The sequence below is a fragment of the Lissotriton vulgaris genome, chromosome 6, assembly GCF_964263255.1.
Source record: "Lissotriton vulgaris chromosome 6, aLisVul1.2, whole genome shotgun sequence".
NCBI classification, from domain to species: Eukaryota; Metazoa; Chordata; class Amphibia; order Caudata; family Salamandridae; genus Lissotriton; species Lissotriton vulgaris.
In genome coordinates, this window is record NC_141694.1 from 839507852 (window position 1) to 839535846 (window position 27995).

Sequence of the window (27995 nt, forward strand, 5' to 3'; positions counted from 1 at the left end):
GCCTCATGTTAGTTGCCATATCTTGGGCGGGATGGGCCCTTGGGGGATTTTGGGTGGGATTATTAGGTTGGCTGGCTTGACTAGTTTGGATGTCATTACTCTGGGCGATGTTTGTCCCCTTCCCTGGCTGGGCGGTTACCATGGTCTTATGGGAATTGGCAGTGGGATTAACACTAGTGATAGGGTTTGCTGCCGGTTGTTTAGCAGCAGTTCCTTTACATGGGGGTTGTGGTGTTTTAGACTTTACACCCGTAGTGGGGGCTGTGTTATTCTTAGGTCTAGGTCCCATACGGTTTGGAGCATCATCACTAGAAGTGTTTTTAGTGGGTGTGTTTAGCTCAGCTAGTTGTTTTTTGATCCGTATGAGTCTAGATTCTATTGGGGACAAATAGATGCTAAGGAGTTCACCCATTCTTTCCAACAAGTGGTAATTTACAGCATCTATATCAGATTTGTCCCCTGTGCTCTGCGGCGCCCCCTGTGACACTTCATTTTCTATTTCTATTACTGCGTTCATTCCCTCTACATTTGTATGTAAATTAGCTACTTTCCTGGCCTTTCGCTTTGGAGCGCTGTGCTTTCTTGCTTTGGACCTGCTGGGCTGTGTTGTGTGTCTAGTCTGTTTTTGTACTGCGCCTTCCCGATTGCCCCTCAATTGCCTTATGCTATCAGCAGCTACCTCAACTGGTGTGGAGTCAATAGGCAGGTCCGGGGTCCTTTCCAGGTCCGTAATAGAATCTAGGTCAGAATCTATTAGAGGGTTTGATGCAGATAAATTGACCTCATTAGGTATACTATGAATATCAGCACGAACATCAGTTGTAGGTCCTACGTTGGTATTTGTGGCCTGGACTGGTGTTCTTGCTGATGCAATGAGGCCAAGAGACGATCGTCTAGCTGAAGCTAAATCTTGCGAAACCCTACGTTCCAGCAGTATAATGCCCTGGTTCATAGCGTCATTTGCCCTTATTATGAAATTATCTATTGGGCCTGTCACTGGGACCCCCCCAGCTGCTGTTTTGCTCCTGGAGCCCCTAGTAGACATAATGATGGTTTTGAGTGCGTTTTCTATTTAACACAGGTAGAAAATAACACAATTCCAAAAACAGAGAATTTTATGCTAAACTTAGGCCCTCGCGCTCTCCTTACTGGGAGGCAATAATGGTAAGAGAAAAGAGACCCCTATAGGGTAGCTATTATACAGAGGAGTTGTATGTGGGCAAAGCCAGCAGCGCGATAATCGCAATGCAAGGTGCAAGTGCAAATACAATGTGGGCAGTGGTGTATTCGCTCAAGTGACACAACAACCGAAGCAGAGAGCAATATACCATACGGTGGGGACTATAGAATGAACAAGTGCGGGGTGGTATATATAAGACAGTTGTGAACCCCACAACAGGAGGGTTGAGATATAATAGTCTGAGAGTCAATCCAAATCAGGCACGAAATATAACCGGCACATACCTCATGAGGCAAAAGAAGGCAATGTTAAAGTGGGGCGCCCGACCCGGCTTCCTCGACCTCGGAGGGCCTCAGAGGGCCCGCCCTTTGCCCGGGCTTAGCCCGGCGTCGCCCGTGCGCGTCCCGCGACGCGGGAGGAGCTACTTGCTCTTAAGCGCCTCCGGGCGTGGTGACCTGGCGCTGACGCTGCTCCCGGTGTCCTCAGGAGGACGCACTGCCCGCTGGGGATTGTAGTTGCACTGGGACGCTCCCCCCTCTCGGCGGCCGCTGGTTCGAGAGTGGCGGCGGGGGAGAGCGAAGCTGGCTGCCGCGGTATCCTGGGCACAGGTGGGTGTGTTGGCAGTCCCCCACAGAGTTTGAAATCGCTGCTCCTCTGCAAGAGCTGCTTGCTCTTAAGCGCCTCCGGGTGCGGTGACCTGGCGCTGATGCTGCTCCCGGTGACCTCAGGAGGACGCACTGCCCACTGGGGATTATAGTTGCACTGGGATGCTCACCCCTCTCGGCGGCCGCTGGTTCGAGAGCGGCGGCGGGGGAGAGCGAAGCTGGCTGCCGCGGTATCCTGGGCACCGGTGGGTGTGTTGGCAGTCCCCTACAGAGTTTGAAATCCCCGCTCCTCTGCAAGAGCTGCTTGCTCTTAAGCGCCTCCGGGCACGGTGACCTGGCGCTGACGCTGCTCCCGGTGTCCTCAGGAGGACGCACTGCCCGCTGGGGATTGTAGTTGCACTGAGACGCTCCCCCCTCTCGGCAGCCACTGGTTTGAGAGCGGCGGCGGGGGAGAGCGAAGCTTGCTGCCGCGGTATCCTGGGCACAGGTGGGTGTGTTGGCAGTCCCCCACAGAGTTTGAAATCCCCGCTCCTCTGCAAGAGCTGCTTGCTCTTAAGTGCCTCCGGGCGCGGTGACCTGGCACTGACGCTGCTCCCGGTGTCCTCAGGAGGACGCACTGCCCGCTGGGGATTGTAGTTGCACTGGGACGCACCCCCCTCTCGACGGCTGCTGGTTCGAGAGCGGCGGCGGGGGAGACCGAAGCTGGCTGCCGCGGTATCCTGGGCACAGGTGGGTGTGTTGGCAGTCCCCCACAGAGTTTGAAATCCCCTAAGCACTTATTTAACAGTAGAATTTGAGTAGTTCAGTCGTGCTATTCTCAGAGACCCCTACTCAAAAACACCAGACATCTGGAGTGAATGGGCACAAACTCCACCACAGCTGAGTAGGTAAAAAATCCTATTTATTGGCTGTTGGTTAATCAAGCTTGAGGGACACGGTATTCCTAAAATTGTGCAAAAACACCTTATCCTATTTCCCTTGGAAAGCTTTTCTTTACAAAATGACTGAGGACAGAGATAACGTAAGAGTTGATCTACACCTCTCAGCCTGAGAAGAAGATGCAGATGTGATACAAATTGCAGAACATTTTAGAAATACAGTCACCCTGAAACTGCAAGAGCATGAGTTAACACCTAGGGGTGATATAGTAGTATTTGTGATTGAGGCACACAAATCAAACAGAACAGAGGTATTTTATTCATGGGTTACAGTCCCAGCAGCAAATGCCAGATCAAAAACATTTCACTCCTACCCAGAAGGAAATGCATCAGTGGAATACTGACAGTTTGAAGACATAGAGGTTCTGCTCATGTACCAGGAACACTTATACAGGTTTAAAGGTGCCCTACTCCCACATCAGAAGAAGCCTAAGGCTCGGCTCGCTCGAAAGAGAAGGAGCCACGTGACCAATATTAGCAGCCTACACATCACATCCTGACATTGAAACAATGGCACCAGGAGACTTATTCATACAACATAAGGATTTAACTAAAATCTATAGAAACTTGACGCAATTCGTCATGAGGACACTTGCCGTCCAACCAGCAATAGTTCCAATAAATGTAGCTCAAGCTCAGGGCCCAACAACTAAAATCACACCACAAACATTACACACGGTGATGGGTAAAATGCCCTCTAAACGTGAACAAATGCTATTCTGGGTAGCACAGAAAATAACACAGCTATAGGCAGTATTCCCGATTACTACCCTGTATGAAAAACAGAGAATGATAACAATCTGCTTACCCATGGGGATAGCACGACAAGTAGAATATTGTAGTAATTGGTGCCTTTATACCAGGACTCATTGTATTCCTTCATTAGCAGTGATACCAGATGTATTAAGACAAATACAAAACGAGTATGGAGCAGAGCATGCTCTAAACTTAGGGATGAAGTTACAAGGTAACTATGCCCAGATATCAGCCATAATATTAGCTAATATTGAAGGGGAAGCACCTACAGTGGCTATCCGACAATGCCTAAGGGAGTTCAGTCCTTTAGAACAGGAACACGAACTACCAAAAATAACTGAAACTGCATTTGCAGAATTAGGCAGAGACAGTTTGGGTGGGAAAGCTTTAAAACCACAACTGATGGGCAGTCCTGAAAAGGACACTTTTAAACAGACACCTGTTTCAAATAAAAAGAAGCGGGAGAATAAAAAACAGCAAAACTTGAAAGGAAAGAGATCTCAATCCCGAGGTAGATCTCCTCCACAGGAACCCTCCAAAAAGAGGTATAACCTTAGGAATATGGATAACATTTGGAAACCTTACAGGTATCAGGATACTGATACCCATTCCTCTCGTTCCCTTCAGGGTTCATTGAAAAACTCAGAGAAGGAAGGACAGTCAGGCAGAAAAGACGAGCATACCAAGTCCATAGACGAGCAGTACGCTCAAGATTACACTTCTAAAAAAGAAGAGAAACTAAAGCAAAAGCCACAGTTTAAAAAGAAGAAGATGGCAGGTCTAAAGATCAGACATGCCCAGAATTCTGAGGACTCGACTACTGAATGAGGTATAGGCTCTGACGATGCTAGACAGTGCGGCAGAAGAAACAATAGCGCACCAGAACCTGATGGAATTTCTGGTGATAGCGGACTTGAATGATGTTATCACGGTAGAAACACCCGATACTAGGGTAAGCGTCCCACATAAAGTATATTAAATAATGCTCCACATTGAGGGGGACAAATATGGAACAGTGAAAGGTCTCTTTTGGGAGAACCTGACATTTAGCTATGACATTTTATTGGCTGAACAGGATTGGCCGCCAGCATTCGTCATGGATTGCCCTAAAGGAGAAACAGTAATTCTACCAGTATTCTCAGGCCATATTCCCAGGCACTTACAACACACATATGCACAGGAGTGGGCGGTAGCTCAAGCTCCGGCATTATACAAGAACCATGTTGGATGGGATGAGGATTCAACCCACCACATAATTCCTTTAAAAAATACTCCTACTGCACAGAGGCAATATCCAATAAAGCAAGAAGCTAAAAAACAGGTCAGGGAGATCTTAGATCAACTTGAATACCAAGGGGTGATCAAAAAACTGCACTTCATCAATGAACAAACCAGACAATTCATGTAGTTTAGTTTTAGATTATAGATACCAGAACACTTGCACCAAGACATTTGCAGTCCAAAATGCACACAGTGCCAAATAATGAATAGCATTCTGCGAAAGAAATATAAAACGACACTTGATATCTCAAATGGATTTTTCTGCAAAACGTAGCACCTGAAAACAGGTATCTAACAGCATTCTCAGAGCTAGCGTCCCACCGTCAATTTTGTCAACTCTCCTAAGAATATAAGAACAGCCCACGGTTGTTTTTGGCCAAGGTAACTAAGTTACTTCAAAATTTAGATGAAGAGGCATTGTCCGATGTGGATGATATTTAGCTAGCGGAAAATTACCTAGAGGAGCACTTGAACAGAGTGAATACCATCATTTTGGGATTTGCATCTGAGGGCTACAAATTCCACTTTATGAAATCAAAAATTGCCTACCTCAGTGTCTTGTGTTTATGATATGAGCTTTCAAGGCAAGGGAAACGCCTTGCAGCCAATTTTTTAGAAAAATGCGTGCTGCTCCAGCCACTAAAATCATTGAAAAATGTACAATTGATCCTGGGATTCCTAAATTTTGGTACAACATACATTTTGGATTACTCAGAAAGAGTAAAACCTCTCAATGGACACAGGAACACACAGATACACTTTGTTCCTTACAAGCTGACATGATAGCTTCCAAACACTTGCAGACAAGCATAAACATATGCAACCTGGTGATCTGTATAGTTGCGGGTCAATCTGAGTACACATATAATGAAGGTGAAACAGTACTAATTGAATACAAGTTACATTTGTACACAAATGCTGAGATGCGCTACGCTTCTATGGAAAGGATTCGAACAGCAGTAGAGACTGCTGTAGTGAGAGAAAGAGCACTGGCTCAAGGGAAACAAATAACAGTAGTGACTCCAGTTCCAGCTTTAGAGGCTGCAACAAAGGCAAGCGTTTCTAACGCTAAAGCCTTACATCCGAGATGATCAGTATGAATATATAATTTACGCTGCCAGATCTGCTCAACCTGCCATAGGAAGTAAGCACCAATATAGAATAAGCATGTGCAATCGTTAAAGGTCGCATGCGGGATGGGAAGTTCCATCCAAGTTGTACAAAAATGCAATCTCTAGGAGACTGCACGGCAGAGCTGGCAGAGTTAAAAGCCTTGATAATGGCACTGGTAAATACGGATTGAGAATTCCCCACACTAATTGTGTGCGATTCCTTTTACTGTGTGCAGTCATATAATGAATACTTGCATTACTGGGTTTAAAACGGGTACCAAGATGCAAAATAGTGGCACAATTAAGCATACAATGCTATGGGAACAGGTAGTGGAGTTGAAATCCGGACCACCTGACCTCCTGAGGCGGAAGCCGGGAGAGACGCATTGCTGCATTTTTAAAAATTGATTGTACTGTTGTGATTTTAAAACAATACCTACCTCACTCTCCCTTGGGCACTACCGCGCTGCAGTTTAGAACGCTGCCGCGGGATACTTGATTGTGTTGCAGCCATTCCCCAGGACACAGAGGCCATGCCCACTACATCAGGCCACGCCCCCTCCTATCAGGGTATTTAAAGCGCGCTGAATCGCTAGCGTGACCCAGAACACCTGACCTCCTGAGGCGGAAGCCGGGAGAGACGCATCGCTGCATTTTTAAAAATTGATTGTACTGTTGTGATTTTAAAACAATACCTACCTCACTCTCCCTTGGGCACTACCGCGCTGCAGTTTAGAACGCTGCCGCGGGATAATTGATTGTGTTGCCGCCATTCCCCGGGACACAGAGGCCATGCCCACTACATCAGGCCACGCCCCCTACTATCAGGGTATTTAAAGCACGCTGAATCGCTAGCGCGACCCAGAACACCTGACCTCCTGAGGCGTAAGCCGGGAGAGACGCATCGCTGCATTTTTTAAAATTGATTGTACTGTTGTGATTTTAAAACAATACCTACCTCACTCTCCCTTGGGCACTACCGCGCTGCAGTTTAGAACGCTGCCGCGGGATACTTGATTGTGTTGCCGCCATTCCCCGGGAAACAGAGGCCACACCCACTACATCAGGCCACGCCCCCTCCTATCAGGGTATTTAAAGCGCGCTGAATTGCTAGCGCGACCCAGAACACCTGACCTCCTGAGGCGGAAGCCGGGAGAGACGCATCGCTGCATTTTTAAAAATTGATTGTACTGTTGTGATTTTAAAACAATACCTAACTCACTCTCCCTTGGGCACTACTGCGCTGCAGTTTAGAACGCTGCCGCGGGATACTTGATTGTGTTGCCGCCATTCCCCGGGACACAGAGGCCAGGCCCACTACATCAGGTCACGCCCCCTCCTATCAGGGTATTTAAAGCGCGCTGAACCGCTAGCGCGACCCAGAACACCTGACCTCCTGAGGCGGAAGCCAGGAGAGATGCATCGCTGCATTTTAAAAAAGTGATTGTACTGTTGTGATTTTAAAACAATACCTACCTCACTCTCCCTTGGGCACTACCGCGCTGCAGTTTAGAACGCTGCCGCGGGATACTTGATTGTGTTGCCGCCATTCCCCGGGACACAGAGGCCACGCCCACTACATCAGGCCACGCCCCCTCCTATCACTCACTTCCTACTCAAAATGTGCATCTTCCGGCCTAAGGCAAGCCCGTCTGCGCCCGTCCGCGACCAAACCGCGGCCGGGGCTGGGCATGCTGGCGCTGAGGCTGCATATAAGGGCAGAATCGTGTGGTCACGGGAAAACCTGTGGTCTCTAAATACCACGGCTAACGCCTGTGCTCACAGGACCGACCTTGGGACTACCACCCTGCCTCAGGCTTGTGGGGCTTGTGGGATATTATTAGGAATGCTGGATAGTCGGAAGGTGGAGGAATCGACTAAACCCAAGCCACCGATCAGCAGAGACCTCAAAGCGGGCCTTCTGAATTGTAGATCCCTTGCTAAGCATGCAGACGACATCTGGCTGCTACTAGAAGGACATCAATGGGATGCGCTGTTTCTAACAGAAACCTGGCTCAATGAGGACAATATGACTGCCAATGCGCTGGCAGTACCCTCTGGGTATAAAATATGTTTCTCCAACCGGATAGGCGAAAAAAGGGGTGGGGGTGTGGCTGTCATATTCAAAGAACAGCTCATACTCACCTCTTTTGCCTCTACTCTTATTCAGGGACTAGAGGGACTACATTTCTGTTTTCAGGTGGGACCTCAGTTATCCCTAGCGGGACTAGTTATTTACCGCCCTCCTGGGGGGGAGGAGCCCCACCTGACTACTCTAATGGATATTATCATCCAGAGTTCCCTCCTTCACCCTCAATTTCTCGTTGTCGGGGACTTTAATATTCATATGGATAGGGAGGAATGTATCCCTGCAGAAACACTGAGGTCCACATTAAATACAGCCAATCTGAGACTCATCAACAAGGGCCCCACGCACAGAGCGGGCCACACGCTTGACTTAATATTTTCTAATATTAACAACGTGGTGGCAGAGACACCGCTACCGCTGGTTTGGTCAGACCACTCTGATCCCATTTCAACTAAAGTTAGCAACTGACAAACCTGTGACAAGCAAGTGCTCTTTTATGAAGAGACAATGGAAGAAGTTAGTCCCCGCTACTATGGGACCAGTTCTTGCCCAGAACACACCTACCCTCACCTCAAATTTCAACATTGACGCACAGCTATTTAATGACTGGGTCGGGAATATGGTGTCATCCATTGCACTGGCAACTCACGTTATGTCCAAACGAGATTCCCCTTCCGCTCCCTGGTTCTCTCAAGACCTCAGAATACAAAAATCTGACTGTAAAAGGCTGGAGCGGCTTTGGAGGTTAAATTACGGACCCCTAGATAAAGTTCGATATAAGGAAGCATCCAAAAAACTGCATAAAGCCATTAGAAAGTCAAAAAAACAGTTTTACGCAGATTCTATTCAACAAGCTGAACATTAGAGCAAAGAAACCTTTAAAATAGTTCAGTCTTTCTTCAAACCTAGATGTGTTGAGAGGGAGGTTCCCCCATCGACCACGCTGTGCAACACCATCTCTGACTTCTTTGACTAAAAAATTAAACAAGTCTACTAGTCCTTTGGGCCAGAGAAGAAAACGGTAAAAACGGATCTGGCTGGTAAAATGTCGTATTGCGCTACCTTGACACAATTCGAGCCGATAGCTCTTAATACGGTTATGCACAACTAAGTCGATGTAAGTCAGGATCACCTGACGACCCCTGCCCTCCTAAACTTTGGAACACCATAGCTGATTTTGTGGCACCCACTATTCAACAAATATGGAATACATCCATCTCCTCCGGGGTGTTCCCGAATATTTGGAAACATGCCACTCTCCTCCTGTTAAAAAAACAAAACAAACGGGGACCCCAAGAACCTTAGCAATCTTCGCACGATTTCCTTGCTGGCAGCACCTGGTAAAATGCTTGAGAAAGTAATCCAGCGCCAATTGAATAAATTCATTGAAGATAATAAAATATCACACGAGACGCAATCAGGCTTTAGACCCAGCTTCAGCACTGAGACAGCAGTAATTGAGGTGGCAGAGTCAGTGAGGTGGTCGATGGATTCAGGAGACTCAGCGATGCTGGTGCTCCTGGATCTGTTGGCCGCTTTTGATACGGTCGACCACGCTAAACTGCTGTCACGACTGGCGGGGATAGGCATCCAGGACCAGGCACTGGGGTGGATATAGTCGTATCTGACCCAGAGAACATAGAAGGTGGCGCTAGGGACCGTTTCTTCAACACCTAAGGCCCTTAGCTGCGGCGTCCCTCACGGATCGGCTCTTAGCCCACTTTTATTCAATATTTACCTGGCTCCACTCTTCACGCTGATTGCCAACTGGGGGATCAAGGCAATTTCATACGCCGACGACACCCAACTGGTGTTTCCGTATTCGGAAGTGTCGGAGGCGTCCTTTTTGAGCTTCAAGGGCTGTCTCCAAGATGTGGCTTGCTGGATGAACACAAATAAACTAAAACTTAACGCTAACAAGACGGAAGTGATCTTATTCAGCAAAGGCCCCCCCTCCTCCATCTCATCTTTGGTGGCCGGCAGAGATGGGACAAGCCCCCTCGCCTAGCCATTCAGCAAAAAAATTGGGGGTGCGGTGGGATGACAATTTGTCCTTTGCATCGCACATCCAGCAAATAGTTGGCTGCTGTCTGTGTAAGCTGAGGAATCTCCGTAAGATTCTGCGACTCTTACCAGCAAGCTGCCGCAAAACAGTAATCCATGCCACAGTGACATCTAGGCTAGATTACGCTAACGGCCTGTATCTGGGCTTACCAAAGTACCTTATACAGCGACGCCAACTGGTCCAAAATGAGGCTGCAAGACTATTAATGCGGATCCCTTTCAAGCACTTGGTCTCTCCGCATCTTCTCTCACTTCATTGGTTACCAGTAGCAAGTAGAATAAAATTTAAGGCACTTACACTGGCCTTCAGATCTCTGTATGGCACCTGCCCAAATTATCTGAAAGCCTGACTGCCAAGAAACACCCAAGCTCGCTCCCTCGATCCAACAAGCGTGTTCAGATTGCAGTTCCAAGAGCAAAAAGAACCCGGCTGGGAGGACGAACTTTTTCGGCCAATGTGGCGACACTTTGGAACACCCTGCCCCCTGCTATTCAGCAGACCCCCTCCGAGTTTTGCTTCAAGCGTATGCTGAAAACCTGGCTTTTCGCCCAACCGCGCTAGACGCCAACACCCCTAGTCCTCATGGTCAAAATATCTTGTTCTTCTAGCGCCGGGACACCTCCTTGTGAGGTAGCTGTTTGCGCTTTATAAAATTCCGTATTATTATTATTATTACTACCGAGGGCTCATGTGATACATACACTGAGTTATCAGAGTGATGCTGTTCATGTTGAAGTGAATTCTTTGGCTGATGAAGCCGCACAGGGGGCTGTACGCACGGCTTCCGTAGCTGCAATCACTCGATCTAAAATGAGAATAAACGGTGAGAGTATGGTGGCAGTCATTGATTCATGCAAAAACAGCAAAGCACTACCAAAAAGTTTCCAATCAAGTACTCCTAAAAGTTAGATGCCAATAACATTCCCTTTGCTCATATTCCTGGAGTGGGGGATAGAGTAATTCCAAACATGGATCATAGGTTAGGTTTAATTCTAGCAGCACACAAAGGGAAAGGTTCTGCACATGCAGGAGTTATGGCGACTGTATCATAGTTGGAACAACGCTATTTGGTGGCCTAGTTTAACAAAGCAGACTAGAGTATATCTTGAAATGCGACATCTACCAGCAGATAAAAGGTTCCTCCGTAACACATCCAGCGCAGACACCATTGTTTATATCTGACAAACCACTAGCGTGTGTTTATTTGGACCACTGCAGCCCCTTAAAAAGAGATGGGGCTTACAGATATATCATGATTGCTGTGGATTCCTGCTCGAGATTCCTATGGGTGTGGCCCCAAAGCTCGGCTGACCCTCGAACTGTTCTAAAAGATCTGAGAGTCTTTATAGAGACATACACAATTGGTACATTTTGACCAGGGGCCTGCATTTAGCTCTAGGGCTTACAAGGAGGCCATGCGAGGTTTGGGTGTAGCATTGCAGTGCTCTTCTCCATACCATCCCGAGGGGAATTCGGTTGTGGAAAGGAAAAACCGAGACTTAAAGCAGTCTTTGACAGCCAGGGTATTAGGCACGGGTGATAGCTGGGTAAAACATCTGTATGGAGTGCAGCAAGCTTTGAACAAAATGCCAAGAAGTTCTCTAGGAGGGTCACTTCTATGAGATCCTATTTGGGACAAGAATTTGGGTATCTGATCTTGATTGTTAATGTGCAGTGGCTAATGAAAAGCCTTTTGACATCCTTGATCGTTTGACTGTTTTACAGGATCTAAATGAATCCAGAACATAACAAAGTAAAGTACACCTGAAGTAGACCCCAAAGTCAAATTAGTCACGGCAAGACCTGTCTGGATCCCAAAAGTTGGGATCTGGTCAGAGAGAAAATAGCGGACAAGAAAGAATTTGAGCCAGCCTACAGAAAGCCTGTACAGGTCCTAGCAGTTGAAGGAACAATAACTGTACTTCTACCGCTTCTTGATGGAAAACTGAAGAAAAGATTTATCTCATTTGACCTAATCAAACCACACTATAAGGTTGATACTGAGTAGCAGGCCACGTGGACTCCAAAGTAGCAGATGCCTTACTCTCGCTACAATTCAAGAAGTTCAAATGGAAAGACTCATCCCGTTCGAAGAGTCCCCTGTAAGGAATGATGGACTATGCATCAATGCTATGTAACTCATTTCCCTTGAATCTGAAGTTCAACTTCAAAATCAATCTCAAAATGAAAGACAAATTGCTATTAGGCCAAGTACAGATGTCTACGTCAACATGCCTCGACAAGAGCAAAGTACGATTTCAACAAATCCTGATGCAATTCCAACAATTGATCGAACAGCTTCTGGCTACTTCATAACTTTTGATACGTTTTCTTTGGATACAAGTGAACCGGAAACAACGCCAGGCTAAAACTCACGAAAGCAGCAAGTTGAAGTCTTTCTGAACTTTCTTAAAAGAACTTACCTGGTATCACCTTGGGTAAAACTATGGATAATTACTGGGGTACTTTTCTTTCTTTTCTGGTTAGGCTTATTGATAGTGTTTAACCTCTTTGATGCGTCAGACTGTCCCCGGCTGTACTGCCGGCACAACAGTGGGCGTGTGCGTCGGAGGGCCGAGGGCCATCCGATCTGCGCACGCTTCAGATTCCGCCCCACTGCGGCTGAATTTGCGCCGTGGGGAAGCGGTTAACATGCTTATTAATGGACAATACATTCGGCAAAGCTCTGCAGCCCTAAAGGTGAATTTACTTTTAAAACCACACCAGTCATCTCATCGAGAACAAACAGACTTGTCATCAGTGAACATTACAGCAGTTCCTATACCTGATGGTATAGTTTGAAACAAGGTTGATTTCGATATATTCAGTCCAACCGAACTTTTAAAGATTCCACATTTATTTAAACATATAATTTAGTGATATAATTACCTCAAGAGCATTTTCCTATGATTGGGATTTTGAGACTGTAAACAAAATGTTGACTGATTTAGAAAATTTGCTGCATTTCTAATAGTGAAACATTAGAAAGAACATCAGATTTTTAAACAATGTGTTGTTATCAACATTATGGTCATAATTTTTTGCATAAATCTCGTAGTCCTAGAAATGTTCCAGTGGGAACATTGACCATCACTGCCGAAAGGCAGTTCAAAAATATTTACACAGAAGTTTCCATATTTTTCAGGGTTTCATTTGTCTGACCAATCCTCATATATAAGGTTGCACCAACATCAGAACCTAAAAATATGTTAACAACACCAAACAGACTTACTCTGCTTCCTTTATTGCCCAGTTGTCTGAACAAGGTTTTGGCTTCTGGAAAGACACCATAGACTTAAAATCAGTCTGGGGTACTAGGGAATGGCAAGTTCAGGGAATGGAAACTTTATTTGGAGCATGCCTCATCCCTCAACACATCATGTTTTTGAGTGAGACAGTGCAACAGACATCTTGCCATGGACTAGCCAAGAACAAAGACTTGAACACACCTTGGCTTCCAACTCCATCACACATGGAAGGAAACAAAATATCACAAAAAAAAATTACTTTAGATGATGACATACAATGCAATAGATCAGACCCCGATTGGAAGAAATAGTTGCTTTGGCCCACAGACACCAATAGTTGTCAAGCTAGATTCATGGGAAGGACCAAAGTGTTCAGTGTCCATAAGCCAGATCCCCGTTTTGTACAGAAAGCCTCTAGGGGTAGTGACATCCTACAGTGTTGGGAACTTGTGCCTTAAATGGCTAGAAACCATAATACTCACACAGGTGAAACAACATCACGTCACATGATGTGGTTCTTAGGGATTTTTTAGTAGGTCCCGGGAAGCCAGGTCAAAAACGTTTCATTTATGCTGGCATTTATGCAGCCTACAATGAAATATGTAAGATATCACAACCAGAGGCCGCAGAGAGATTACATGAAATAGACCGTATAAATCTAGAAAAATCTCTAGCAGTGGTAAACAATGGGTTAACCACATTGAACTCCAGAAAATATTCCTTTGGCAACTTTGTATCTTCTTCGATAGACATACTGGAACAGGATTTAGCCATATTTCAAAACAGGCAATCTCAATTACGTTCTATTATGTTGATAAACTGGACGCTGCAATCTTTGCATGCAGGCTATGTGCCTTGGCGTTTTATCAACTGCACGTCTTTGTTTTCTGAATACAATCTAACAGGTAAACAGATAGAAATAGCACATAGGGGAGCAAAATGTACAATGCTGCGTATCAAAAAACTGTATAGATTACCTTTTATAGTGGCAAAATCACCATCCAACGAATGGTTAATCCATGGCCACATAACTCTACCGGTCACTACTTTTCAGCTTCAGTATTGCCTTGAACAAAAGTAGGCAGGCAGATATGAAAAAATAGGTAAGGAATACATCAAGGAATCATAGGCATTACCATAGAGATTTCAATGCTGGAGTGGGAATTGAGAAGTGTTTCTAAGCGGTACAAACTGTGTGAACGCTTTTAGTGGATCACTCATATGTCAGGATATAATAATACACAGGGCTTGCAATAGTTCTCTAGCAAACTTGTCCTGTCATCTGAGGGGTGCCCCAGCTGCAGTGATTGCTCCAGCATTCGGGCTACTTTCAAATGTTAGTTACTTGATGCTGAACAGTCAATGCTGCTGTGGAATGCTCCCACGCATCGCATATTTGGTATCCGTGAGCTCCAGGGTTACTTGTTGTATGCAAGTATTTTTTCCACCGACACATACAGTCAGAGAGGCGCTGATATGGCCTTCACTGAATGTTTCTTTAATATGGTTAGATACTCTAAGCAGAATCAAAGCCATTCTTTTACAGAAGTCTGTGCCCTAAACTCCGCTCAAGAGACTTTTAATCTCCAGATTGCAAGGTCGTCGGCATAAATACAGGCGCTTATCAATACAAACTGCCCTTTCCATTTCACAGAAATGGTAAATCATATCTTTAACATGTCTGATATGACAGGCATAGTCCACCTATTGAAGACCATAGGTTCTGGATTTCTAGGCACTTCAGACGGTACTTGGAGTTATGCCAAACTTCCTACACACCATATTCTGAAGCATCTGTGGAGGACTTCCACTAATCCTGTTCCTAATAGCAGTAATCCAGTATTAGGGGTGTCTTTCACAGATTCACATGCCTGAATCATTCCCCGTCGTCGGAGTGGGAGTCCCACGGTATATAAAAAAGCAATAATATGCCTGTAATAACCAAAAAACCTTGGTAATAACCAACCAGGAAGTAAAGTAGACTTAGCTTACAGGAGCTAAAGCTCCCACACTCATGACTGTTCTAGTCATTATGTTAGACCAACCTGCAGCCAATCAGGCGACAGCACCCACCAGAATGTTCTCCCCAGAGGCTCAGGCTCTCAGATTTTATACCGCACGTCGTGTGAAGGGAGTCTCCCTGAGCTCTGCTCAGTTTCTTCTTACTTTGGTTGGTTTATTAACCTTCAAAGAATGTATACTTCTAAAAATGCATATACTGTCTGTATTCTGATCATGAGGCAAAGTGTGGAATTTTAGTTTGCGAACTGAACATCATCTGCGCCATCTTGTCATCCATGTACAATATGCTCGGCAGCTATTTTAGGTACCATGGTCTCCCTGTTCACGATCGATCGCCAGCGCGCTCCCCTGACCCTGCGAGCATCCCCTGCACACCCTGGCTGCCCCCGCTCTCACATGCACAAGTCATAAACCCTCTCCTTCCGCATGACTCTGTCCTTGGGAGTCGCACCCGCGCCTGACCAACACTTCCTTTCCTTTCATGAATACCCCTCTTTTGATAAACTCTTCCTCTGCGCTCGATTGTCCGTGCAGACCATCCCGTTCATGAATACCTCTCCTTTGATGACCCCTTCCTCTGAGTCCGATTGACCGCACGGGTCCCAGGCCATCACCTAGCCGGGGGATACAGTTTATTGCCCCCCCCCATTGTATGGAGTCGCTCCTCTTCAAAGGAGCTACTATTGATCATAGCCTCCCCACCCCCGGGATACGATCAGGCGCACACATCCTAAGAATCGGCGGAACACTCAGCTGCGTGATAGCCCCCTCCTATTGTATGTGGGGTAAGGACCTCTATTGTGGATACATGTGGGGGTGGGTCTGAAACAAGGATTCCGGGGATGCCTTCTCATACTTCAAAGAGTCTTTTCTGCAATAAAGAATGCACACATGTCATAAACCAGAGTATAAAAGGCCAGGCCTCAGAGAGGCCGAGAGAGCACCTCGAAATGATACCTTGTTGTCTGATCTGATGTGTTCTGCTCCGTCGGAATAAAACTTCTGTTTCCTACCTTCCTGTCTCCAGCTCCTGCCTCTTTGTTTGGTAACTAGAATGGTATAGAGGCGGTTAGAGCCGGGCAACTCTGAAAAAGGCCATCAGCCCTACCCTTTTTCCACAAAAGGAATGTAAAATCTGTATAACCTTCCCTCAAAAGACCCTCAGGGACAGAGACGGTCCTCTGCTCCTGTGGCGTCAGAGGATAAAGGACAAGGATAACCCTGTTTCAGAGGTAGGGAGCATTGCCTCAGGGTCTTCTGTCTCCTCTAAGAAGAGAACATCTGAGGTTGAGTTGGCTTCTCCTAGGGCTAAAACTGTAAAAAAGGCCCAATCCTCTCAGGATTCTGGTTTGCCTACTACTTCCAAGAAGGTGTCTCCACCTGTAGCATCTGCGCCCTCAGGAAAATCTGGAAAATCTGCAACTTCCAAAGCACCTGCCCATATGGTTTCACCTCAGGCCTTGGCAGACTCAGGAGCAGCCTCATTGTCGTCATCTCTTCATGTGGACACTTCTGCCACTTCAACAGTGACTTTCTCCTCACCAAAACCATCTATGGTGATGTCTTCAGCCTCCTCACCGTCGACGTTGGTGTACGTCCAGGTTAGACCCATCTTGTCGACGAAAATAGTCCCATCGATCGTCGACGCTCCACCGTCGACGGGAATCCTGAAGGTACCGTCGACGAACTCTTCGACGACGACTCAGGCGTCGACAGCTCTCTTACTGTCGATGAACAAGGCCTTACCGTCGACGACATCCCTGTCGACTAAGCTACCGGCGACATCGTCATCATCGACGAAGTGACCGTCGACGACACCTTCGACGACGAAATTACCGTTGACGAAGAAGATGGATCCGTCGACGACCTCCTCGTCGACAAAGAGAATGGAATCGTCGACGAAGAAAATGAATCAGTCGACGACCTCATCGACGAAGCTGACAATGCCGTCGACACCGTCGACAAAGAGGAAAACACCATCGTCGACGAGTTCATCGACGATGACGCCGCAACCGTCGACGGGTGCGCCGTCGACGACTGATCTAAAGGAAACAGGCTTGTCATCAACTTCGGAAGCTCCATCGACACCCCCACTGTCGACCTGTACGGCAATGCAGGTGTGGTCGGCAGGAGCATTCACAATACCTTTGCAATCACCAGCTACCACTGCTTCGCTCCTACAGAAGCGTGGTCCATCCTCCACAGCTTTGTCTCCTTTACAACTACCAGATAAATTGTTGGACTCTGAGGAAGAAGAATCCTACGAGGATGACACGTTTCGGGCGGCCAGGAGCCCTTCGGACTTGCTCATAAAAGGTCAAGATCTAGATCAAGAGGAGGAAGAGAATTTCCAGGAGCACGCTAGTCAAGAGACTGGGTCTACACCTGGCATGCAAATGTCTGTGGATTTGTTCCAGAACCTCCAGTATATGTTAAGCGATTATTATCGCAGGTTTCCACCTTCAGAATCGCGGCGATTCTCATGTCTCCACGCCTAGGCCAAGAACATCTAGTGCAACATTTGGGCATCAAGAATCAGTTTCTCAAGGGGCAGCGGAAGAAGCACGATCTGCACCACCCTCTTCTCCAATACAATCCCATCAGGCAGAGGGTGAAAATTCATCTGAAGATGAACGAGAAGACGGTGAATTAGACAACAAGTCGGTATCGTCGGAGTGGGACGACTATCAGGCACAAACTCCTTCTCCAGCAGCCCAGCCTGCAGCGGATTCTCCGCCGGTAGACATTGCCAGCTTCCATAAGATTATGGATAGAGCCACAAAAAGGTTCCTCATATCAATGGAGGCTAAACAAGAAGAATGCTTCCTCTATGATTTTAAGGACTTGCCACAAAAACAATCTTGGTCTATTCCAATAATTGATTTTATATGGAAGGAAGGTTTAAAGATAATGAAAACGCCAAATTCTACCCGCAGTGCTACCTAGGGTAGATAAAAAATATAGAGCACCTAGTTCATCACCGGCATGCCTGGTTGGTCAGGCTAAGACGGAGTCCGTAGTCACCCAGGCAGCACAAAGAAGAGCCAAGTATCCATCTACACAGATCACTACTCCCCCTGATAAAGACGGTAGACGTCTTGACTCAATAGGGAAGAAAGTGTCTACTATTGTGGCAACCACGGTCCGAGCCGCAAATTCACTGGCAATACTTGGAAGGTATGATAGGCAAATGTGGTCCGACATATCGCCCTATATCGAGAAGCTTGCAGAACCGGATAGAACTGAAGCAAAAAAGATCCTGCTAGAGGGAGAGAGCGTCTCCTCTGAGATAATTGATGCTGCAGTGGACGTGGCAGCAACAGGTTTTAGGCAGCTGGCAGGTGCAGCTGTTCTCCGAAGGCAAGGCTGGTTAAAGGCTACGTCTTTTCGTCTAGAGGTCCAGACAAAGATCATGGACATGGCCTATGATGGAGAGTTCCTCTTTGGTCAACATGTTGACGAGGCATTAAAATCAATAAAGAAAGACACAGAGACGGCACGGTCGCTGGGCTCTCTCCAGTTTCGAAAGTCTTCTTTTCTTGGTGCAAGAGGAAGAGGCAATTACTCGAACAGAGGAGGTTATTCTCAGCAACGCTCCTACAGTAACAACCAAGGGAATCAGAGGTACCAGCCATACCGTCAACAAACATATGGCCAAAGGAGAAGTAATTACTCTCAACCAAGAGGAAAAACCTCTTATCGAGGGAGAGACAACAAGAGCAAGTGAGAGACACATCCTGCCACCACTTTGTCCCAGCCTGAAACAAATTGGAGGAAGAATATCCCGAATTACCACGGACAGATGGGTTCTGGACGTGGTTTCCAGAGGTCACATTCTCGAATTGGTCAAAACCCCTCCAAATTCCCCCCCAAAAGGTCCACCTCCAGCTCATCTCAAGGAGCTGTTTTCCCAAAAACACTCAATGATTCGGAAAGGAGCAATAGAAAGGGTACCTCAACATCAAAAGGGAACAGGATTTTAATCAAGATTTTTCCTGATCCGCAAGAAGTCGGGGGAATGGCGCCCCATCCTCGACCTGCGTGCCCTCAACAAGTACCTCAAGAAATTATCTTTCAGAATGTTAACACTTCAAGAAATCCTCCAGCTTCTCTCAGTAGGGGATCCCATGGAAACACTCGACCTTCAGGACGCATACTTCCATGTGCCCATTTTTCCAAGACACCGGAAGTTCTTACGGTTCAGAGTGGCTGGCAGGGACTTCCAGTTCAAAGTGCTTCCCTTTAGACTACGTTCGGCCCCCAGAGTGGCCGCATGCCTGAGACTAGAGGGAGTTCAAATTTATCCATATTTGGACGACTGCCTTATCAAGGCCAGTTCCATCGGCTTGGCAAGGACTCACATTCAGAGATGTCTATCACTATTCCAGAGCCTGGGTTTTTCAGTAAATTAAAAAAAATCTCACCTAACTCCATCACAGAGGAAGTCGTTCTTGGGAGCCACACTGGACACAAGACTCGCCTAAGTGTTCATATTAAAAGAAAGGCAAGTGAAGATTCGCAAGATGTCCACATCACTGCTAGAAAGAAAGTGCGTTTCTGTTCGCAGGTTCAAGTCTTTCCTCGGGATGATCTCATCCTGTATCCCGCTCACCCGCAACTGTCGCCTGCGAATGAGACCTTTGCAAGAGGAACTCAGTTGTCAGTGGGTGCAAGTAATGGGCTCATTCGAGGACGTCATCAACATAACTCCTCGTATGAGAAACTCCATCCAGTGGTGGGAGCAAGATGTGAACCTGCAGGAGGGATGCGCTTTCCTGACAGAAGGACCCAGATTCATCGTGACCACAGATGCTTCTCTGGAGGGCTGGTGCGCCCATCTCCAAGGATGACAGTCAGTGGCAAATGGGACATTCAGCAGAAAAAATGGCACATAAATCTGCTGAAACTAAGAGCCATTTTTCTAGCCATGAAATCCTTTCAGGCGATCTTGGAGGGCTCTACCATGTTGATACGAATGGACAACACAACCAGCATGCATTACCTGAACAAGCAGGGAGGCACAACATCAGCCCGGTTGTCCTGTCAGGCGCAGGAGATCTGGAATTGGGCCCTGGATCACAACATCAATCTGTCGGCGGTCCATGTCCCAGGGGTGGCCAATGTCCTAGCGGATTCACTCAGCAGGTCCGCAGGAAGCAATCACAAATGGGAGCTGCATCAACCATCCCTGGATCAGATATTCCGAGAGTGGGGTCATCCCGACTTGGATTTGTTTGCGACAGCCCTGAACCGGAAATGCCAACGCTTTGCAAGCTGAGTTCCCCACAAGGACTCGTGCAGGGATGCCCTTTCGATGAATTGGTGTCAAATATTTGCATACGCTTTTCCGCCAATTCCGCTAATTCCCAAGATCATCAGGAAGATGAGGAGTCAACCATGTCGTCTAATCCTGATTGCTCCAAGGTGGCCCCGGCAATATTGGTTCACCGAGCTTCTCCTCCTCTCGGAGTGCGAACCAATACAACTGCCTCGAATACCGAATGTGCTCGCAGTTCAGCAGGGCAGGGTGTACCATCCGGACCCAGCTTCGCTGAAATTGTAAGCTTGGCTCCTCAGCACAATGAATTCGCCCACTTAGACATTCCTCGCGATTGTCAAGAGGTATTGGCTAATGCCAGAGCACCGTCAACCATTAAGACCTATAAACTCAAGTGGAAGCATTTTGGTGCCTGGTGCCAGACTGTTGATCTGTACCCCTTTCATGCTACACCAGAGCAAATATTACCCTTCTTCCTGCAACTGGCTAGATCGGGTTTGGCGCATTCTACCCTGAAAGTATTTCTGGTAGCCATTTCCTGATTCCGTCAGGACGGATCGAACTCTTTGTATTCTTCAAGAATAGTCCAGCAATTTTTCAAGGGTTTGTTTCGCATGTTTCCTCCAATCCGTCGGCCACCTCCTGCTTGGAAGTTTAATGTGGTGCTATCCCAACTCATGCTTCACCCCTTTGAGCCGATACATAAGGTTGACCTTAAGTTTATCACTTGGAAGGTCTCCTTGTTATTGGCTTTAACATCTACCAGAAGGGTCAGCGACATTCAGGCTTTCACATCTAAATCGCCTTTTTTGCAATTTACCTCTGATTCGGTGGTACTCCGTACCAATCCAAGGTACATGCCCAAGGTCCGATCAGACTTTCGTTTAAATGAGCCGGTAGTCCTCAAGACATTTTTCCAAATCCACAAACACCGGCTGAGCGAGCGTTGCACTCTTAGGACATTAAGAGGTGCCTAAAATTTTATCTTTCAAGGACATCAGCTTTACGCAAGACAGATCAGTTGTTTGTGGCCTATGGTAGACTGCTCCAGGGCTGTGCAGTGTCCAAACAGACTATTGCTAGATGGGTCTCGTCAACAATTGGACTCTGTCATCAACAAGCAGGAAGACCCTTACAGGCCTTACCAAGAGCGCATTTTACAAGGGCAGTTTCCTCTTCCACTGCTCTGTTCGCTGGTGTGCCTCTTCAACAAATCTGCAGAGCTGCAACGTGGTCCAGCAGGCACACTTTTACGAGGCACTACTGTCTGGACTCAGCGAGTGATGCAGATGCTTCGGTGGGAAGAGCAGTTCTTCGCAATCTTTTCCAATAAGGTGAGCCTCTCTTCTCCCGCCTCCTCTATGCTCTTTTCTAGACGCTTTTCCATGTCTTTGCATCTTATCATTATGCATGTATACTGTGATACTGTTAGCGTCTATGAGCATTGGTTTAGGTGTACTGCTATCTATTCTGATTCAGGCATGTGAATCTATGAAAGACACCCCTAATACTGGAGAAGAACAATAGTTACTTACCTGTAATCTGTGGTTCTCCAGTATTGGTGTCTTTCATAGATTCACATGCAACCCGCCCACCTTGCCCTCAGAGGCTCCCTCAGGCAATTGTGTTGGTCTCACTCCTGTGCGAGAAAATCTGAGAGCCTGAGCCTCTGGGGAGAACATTCTGGTGGGTGCTGTCGCCTGATTGGCTGCAGTTTGGTCTAACATAATGACTAGGATAGTCATGAGTGTGGGAGCTTTAGCTCCTGTAAGCTAAGTCTACTTTACTTCCTGGTTGGTTATTACCAAGGTTTTTTGGTTATTACAGGCATATTATTGCTTTTTTATATACCGTAGGACTCCCACTCCGACGACGGGGAATGATTCAGGCATGTGAATCTATGAAAGACACCAATATTGGAGAACCACAGATTACAGGTAAGTAACTATTGTTCGTATCCTGATTGTCTTTTATCTGCTTCGCAATGGATGTCCAAGCACCAAGGAGATGGAAAAAGCACACCTGGAGCATAAATATCATGACAGCATGGCACAACATCTAGGCACACCTCGCCTAAGAGAACTAAGTGCATCTTGGTTCTTGCCATTTCAACCAGTCTGGATGGACTGCATCTAACCTGTCCTCCAATTCCTGTTTTGCGGAGAAGAATGTGTGTTAGACCTTTGTTTTACACTCCCATCATGTGCATAAATCGACGTGAATGCTCTACTTGACCCAATAATGGCCCATATTCTGCAGTGTTCTCAACATATTCCAATGTTGATGACGACATTCCTTGAGCAACAGCAGGTAGTGACTGTACCTGTTGGTATGGACACCGGCTCCTCAACTGACACCCAGGCTTTGGACGGCACACAGACTGTGCCGTCCAAAGCCTGGGTGTCAGTGGAGGAGCCTCAGACTATAACTATGGACACTTTAGAACTATGGCTTGAAAAATGTTTTTAGATAGTTTTAAGTTTTTAGAAAATATTTTGAAGTTTTAAACACTTTTAGCAAAAGAAATGTTGTTAAACTTTGTGCGTACCAATATCTAGTTAGGATGGTAGTACAATAATAGGTTGCATATGTTGTCCAGCCGGAAGAGGAGTGGATGTTATATTCCATATTGCCCTATATAGGCGCAGATAACATTGCAACCGTTCACATATATATCCTTCCCTACATAAATTACATAACGGCTCATAGGGACTGACCTTTTACCTAGATACCACACTGCATCCAGAACACAGGTTTTTCCCTAGTTCGAATCTTATACATTATGCATGAGGCTTCTTGGAAGCACAGCAGGACTGATGGCTCCTGTATAATATCTCTGTATAAAGTTCAGGCCCGACATCATCCTTTAGGCCGACACAGTAACACAGCAAGGTAGGACCCCTGGGGAGACCTATAGGCATAAATACATCATGTTGTGCTTAGAAAGACAGAGGAGACCAAGACTTACCGGCTGACACACTGACCAGAAACACTGACGTTCCTGCATGCAGCCGCTCAAGCTAGCAGTGGTCTAACATCCCTCGCGTGGTGTCCAACTAAAGGCCAGGACGGGGTCCCATATTCCCTCATTCCCAGGGTATGGGGTTGACTAGATCCTAGAGGGTTTCATGGCATAACACCTAAACAGATGCTAGGTACATTTAGATACATCTACTTAGGGAGGTATCGTAGGAGTACGCACTTTTTATAATGTGTTTTACATATGTGTATTTATTCATGATTGTTACAAAATGGTAGAGCTGTGCCATCCATATACTTTCTTGGTGCTTCTAATCCTATATCTCTGCTACTGTCTAATGGTTGTTGCAGATCACCTATTCTACACTAGAATAACAGCTGTTCAATAAATCTTTCTTGACAAACACCCAGTATGTTTATTCTGTGTATCTCTGAGACAAACTAAGTGAGCCCGAGTGACTGAGCAAATAGTAGTATATTGTTTCCACAATTCTGAGGGATCAGGGTTGTCATGTTCTGAGGCTGCCAAGAATTATTCTCTCCCCGATAAGAGATGATTCCAGTGGCACTGTGAGCTAGCTGATACAGACCGTCTATCGTATCCGGTGGGGGTGCACAGAATCAGTCTGCCAACAATCCCACAGTTTATGTTATTCGAATACGCTGTATAGGTCATATAGGAACTACACAACAGGCTCTCCAAACCCATCGTAAGCCATTCAGAAGACTGATTTGTATTCCCTTACGACTGAGGATGAGGCATCCCAGTTATCACCATCATTGTTTATGCCACTTACACCTCTCATGTTACCTTTGGTTGATATCAAAGGTAAAAAAAGGTATTGTGCTGTCATGTTCGCCTTTAAGTATGAGACCAACGCTGAGAAAAAAACATCATTCCATATTTTAAAACATGTTGAATTTGAGGAACTTGCTGTTTTCTCAATAGTCTCTATCACTCCTTTCAACCTCAAGAAAATCGATGTTGAGGCAATTGATGTTATTAGATACATCAAATGTTGATGGAAGAATCAATAATACTGAAGAATCACTATTGTTTTGTTAATCTCCAGTAGAACTTCCAGACAGACCAACAGCGCCAGTGATTGTCATTTCATCAGTTGAGCCACCACACATATACCTGCAACTGTTGTAGTTGCACTCCAGGCTTGTAACAGTCAAAATACATACATCTATGCCAAAGAGTGCTTCAATCTTTACTCCTTCTCACCGATCATAGTTCTTACAAACCCTCAAAGCAACCTATTACATTATTACAGTCTGATAATGTTCAGGCTCTGGTAGTTCTACCTCCCAGGCATAAAAGGAAGAAAACTGAATTGCCTTCAAAATATTTATGGATACAGGAACCAACTTTAAAACTGGCAAGCTTTCACATTTTGGGTGTTTTATTTCAACAAATGACACTCCTTTAGAATATGATGCCCACTCCTCTGAAGGATGCTCACTTTTGATCCTTGTGTATACTTTGGTTCCCAAGTATATTATATTTTGAACTGGCTTACCTATGAATTTGCCGATATTGATTTGTAGGCCGAGTTTTTGAAAAAAAATTAAAAATTCTTAAAAGTCTGGTATTTGCTTTTATTTGAGTACTTGCTGTTCTAAGCCAATCACTGAGATATGGGTAAACAAATATTTTTCATTTCAATAAGCAAGCTGCAACAAGTGCCATGTAATTGAGAGGGGTTGTAGCACAGATTGTAGACTGAATGGAAGGACAGCATATTGGAAATTATTTTCACCTACTAAGATTCCTAGAAACTTTGTGTGGTGATAAGCGACTGGAATTTGGAAGTATACGTCTCATGGGAGAACTAAGCTAATCATTCTTATGTATGTGATGAAAAAATGTATATAATGATATTCTGTTCGACCACCAGACTGCTGCTTTCTGGGCGCCCAGGCAAAATAGAACTTGCTGAAGACTAGTTGTTAATACCTGCCACGCTAAGGCGGTTAAAGAAATGTAGGGATATATTTACCAAAGATGTGACAAAGTGCGGTGTTAGCCTTGTTGGTTTAACACCGCATTCCGCCCCTACTGAAACGCAGTGCTGCACTGTATTTACAAGAATACAGTGAAGCCCTGCGTATTTCCCTGCGCCGGCTCTAAATTTAGCAGCCTAGTGTCAATGCAGGTACCCTTGCACAATAGTGCAATGGTGCCTGCATTGAGGGGAAGGATTGTTTATGTGAAGGAAAAAACATCTTCCTGCACAAAAACAATCTGACATGGCGTTTTGTAACTTTTATGTGTGCTGCTTTGTGCAACACACTCAGAAATTGCAACTCGTCACAGAAGGGACACTTCGGGACAGGTGCTGTCCCTTCATGCACATAAGCAATCAATGGCATTTTGCTGTTTCTATGTGTGCTGCACAACACAGCACGCATAGAAACAGCAAAAGTGAGGAAAAATAAATCATGTCCCCTTGTTTCTCAGGGTAAGGCCAGGTTTTCCCTGGTCTTTATTTTGGTGCTGCCCCATATTTACGCCACGCTTGTAAATATGGGGCAGTGTCAAAACCAATGGGTGTTGCAGTGGAACACCCACCACAACACCCATTGCCCGCACCTTTCACACTAAGTATAGCATGAAAGGGTCCCTTATTTACAAGGCAGCTTTAAGCCATATTAAGTGGCTTAACACTGCCTTGTAAATAAGGCGAAGCCCATATCGCCACAGGAACGCCACTAAAAGTGACGTTCCTGTGACGATAAGGGCTTGTAAATATGCCCCGTGATCCTTTAGAGGAGGATCCTGTTTTTCTTTCTGATAATCCAAAACCTGACTGTCATTCTCTCGTCTGTACACAAAAGACATACATTGGTGTCTGAAATATCCATGTCTCCATTCCAATCAGATAGGAAGAGCAAAATAATTAATGCAACTGGAAGAAAATTCTTTGTCACAGTGGTGGAAGTCTTAAAAGTAGCCAGTGCAATAGTTATCCTTGGAAAGATATGACCAACCTTTTTGGGAGACTACTCAAACATTTGTTTAAGATCTTCCGAAAGACTGGCATCTGACTGAGTATTAGGAGCTGCAATCGATTCAGCTAACTTGGCGTTTGCAGAGCATTGCCTTGGTCCCTTAGACTGTCAGCCTCATTACAAATACATTTATGAGAAATGTAGTCAAAGTGAAGATGTTGAATATTCCCTTTTTCTGACTTGGTATTTTTTGGTGGGTGTCTAGTGCTCAAGGTTTGCAACAGTATACTACTGTCTTCAACTTAAATCAGCAAGGTTCACAAACTATTGTAAAGGAAGCGGAACAAAATCTAACAGTATCTAAGGAGCATATTTCCAAGCCCCTATCGCCACCATAATGTCACTTTCAGGGCGTTGTGGCGGCCTTATTTAATCGCGTTAAACCACGATCGCTGCCTTGTAAATAAGGCACCCTTTCACAGTATACTTAGCATGAAAGGGGAGGGCAGTGGGTGTTTCTGTGGGTGTTCCACTGCAATTGCCATTGATTTTGATGCTACCCCATATTTACAAGGGTGGCGTAAATATGGAGCAGTGCCAAAATTAAGACCATTGAAAACCTGGTCTTACCCTGGCGAAACAAGAGGAAAGGTTTCATTTCTCCTCGTGTTTGCTGTTTCCACGTGTGCTGTGCTACGCAGCACACATGGAAACAGGAAAATGCCAATAATTGTTTACGTGCAGGAAGGTGTCCCTTCCTGCACATAAACAATCATTTTTAAAAAATGCGGCACACATAGAAGTTCCAAAACAACATTTAAAGATCTTTTTCATGTGCAGGAAGGGACACCTTCCTGCACATAAACAATCTTCCCCTGCAACGCAGACACCTGCGTTGATGCTAGGCAGCTAAATGTAGCACCAGCATAGGGGAAAAGGCCGGGCTGCACCATAATCTTGGCTTCTTGGTTTAACAACACTCTTCGACACTTTACTGGTAAATATGCCACTAAGTAATCATAAATGTTATTCATAAAATAAGTGAACAATACTGTGAATTGTGATGAAATGCAACATTGAATATAATTAGATATGTTTATTAATATTTATATATATTTTTTTCAGAGTACTCTCTTCTTGATGAGAGAAAGAGAACCTGCACTGCAAAAGCTCTTTCAGCGTGCAGACTTTATGCTCTTTCATTGGAAAGTTTCAAAAAGGTACAAGATCAGTATCCGCGCCTAATAGATGATGTTAAGGAAGCAATATCAGAAAATTAAAGTGACGTGAATTGCACGTGGTATGGTTTTTTTCTTCAATATTTTTGTTGCTTTAATGATCTTTCCCTTAGATCATGAATCTGTATATAAACATTGGTGATGTCCCTCCCTACTGGAGCCCTTCAAGGCATTCTAGGGTTTTAAGATTGCAAATAGGTACCAGGCATTTGTTTAGGTTTAGGTGGGATTGGTAAGTGCCATTGG

At 45.7% G+C, this 27995-nt stretch overlaps 1 protein-coding gene across 1 annotated transcript in view; it reads left to right on the forward strand.

Moving 5' to 3' along the window:
* Positions 1–27791, forward strand: part of LOC147708080 (potassium/sodium hyperpolarization-activated cyclic nucleotide-gated channel 1-like) — a 1712518-nt gene extending 1684727 nt beyond the window's left edge. Inside the window, exon 10 of the mRNA XM_086926862.1 lies at positions 27637–27791. Within this exon, the coding sequence (XP_086782988.1) occupies positions 27637–27791 (155 nt within the window). The remainder of the gene's footprint in view (positions 1–27636) is intronic.
* The last annotated feature ends 204 nt before the right edge of the window (positions 27792–27995 follow it).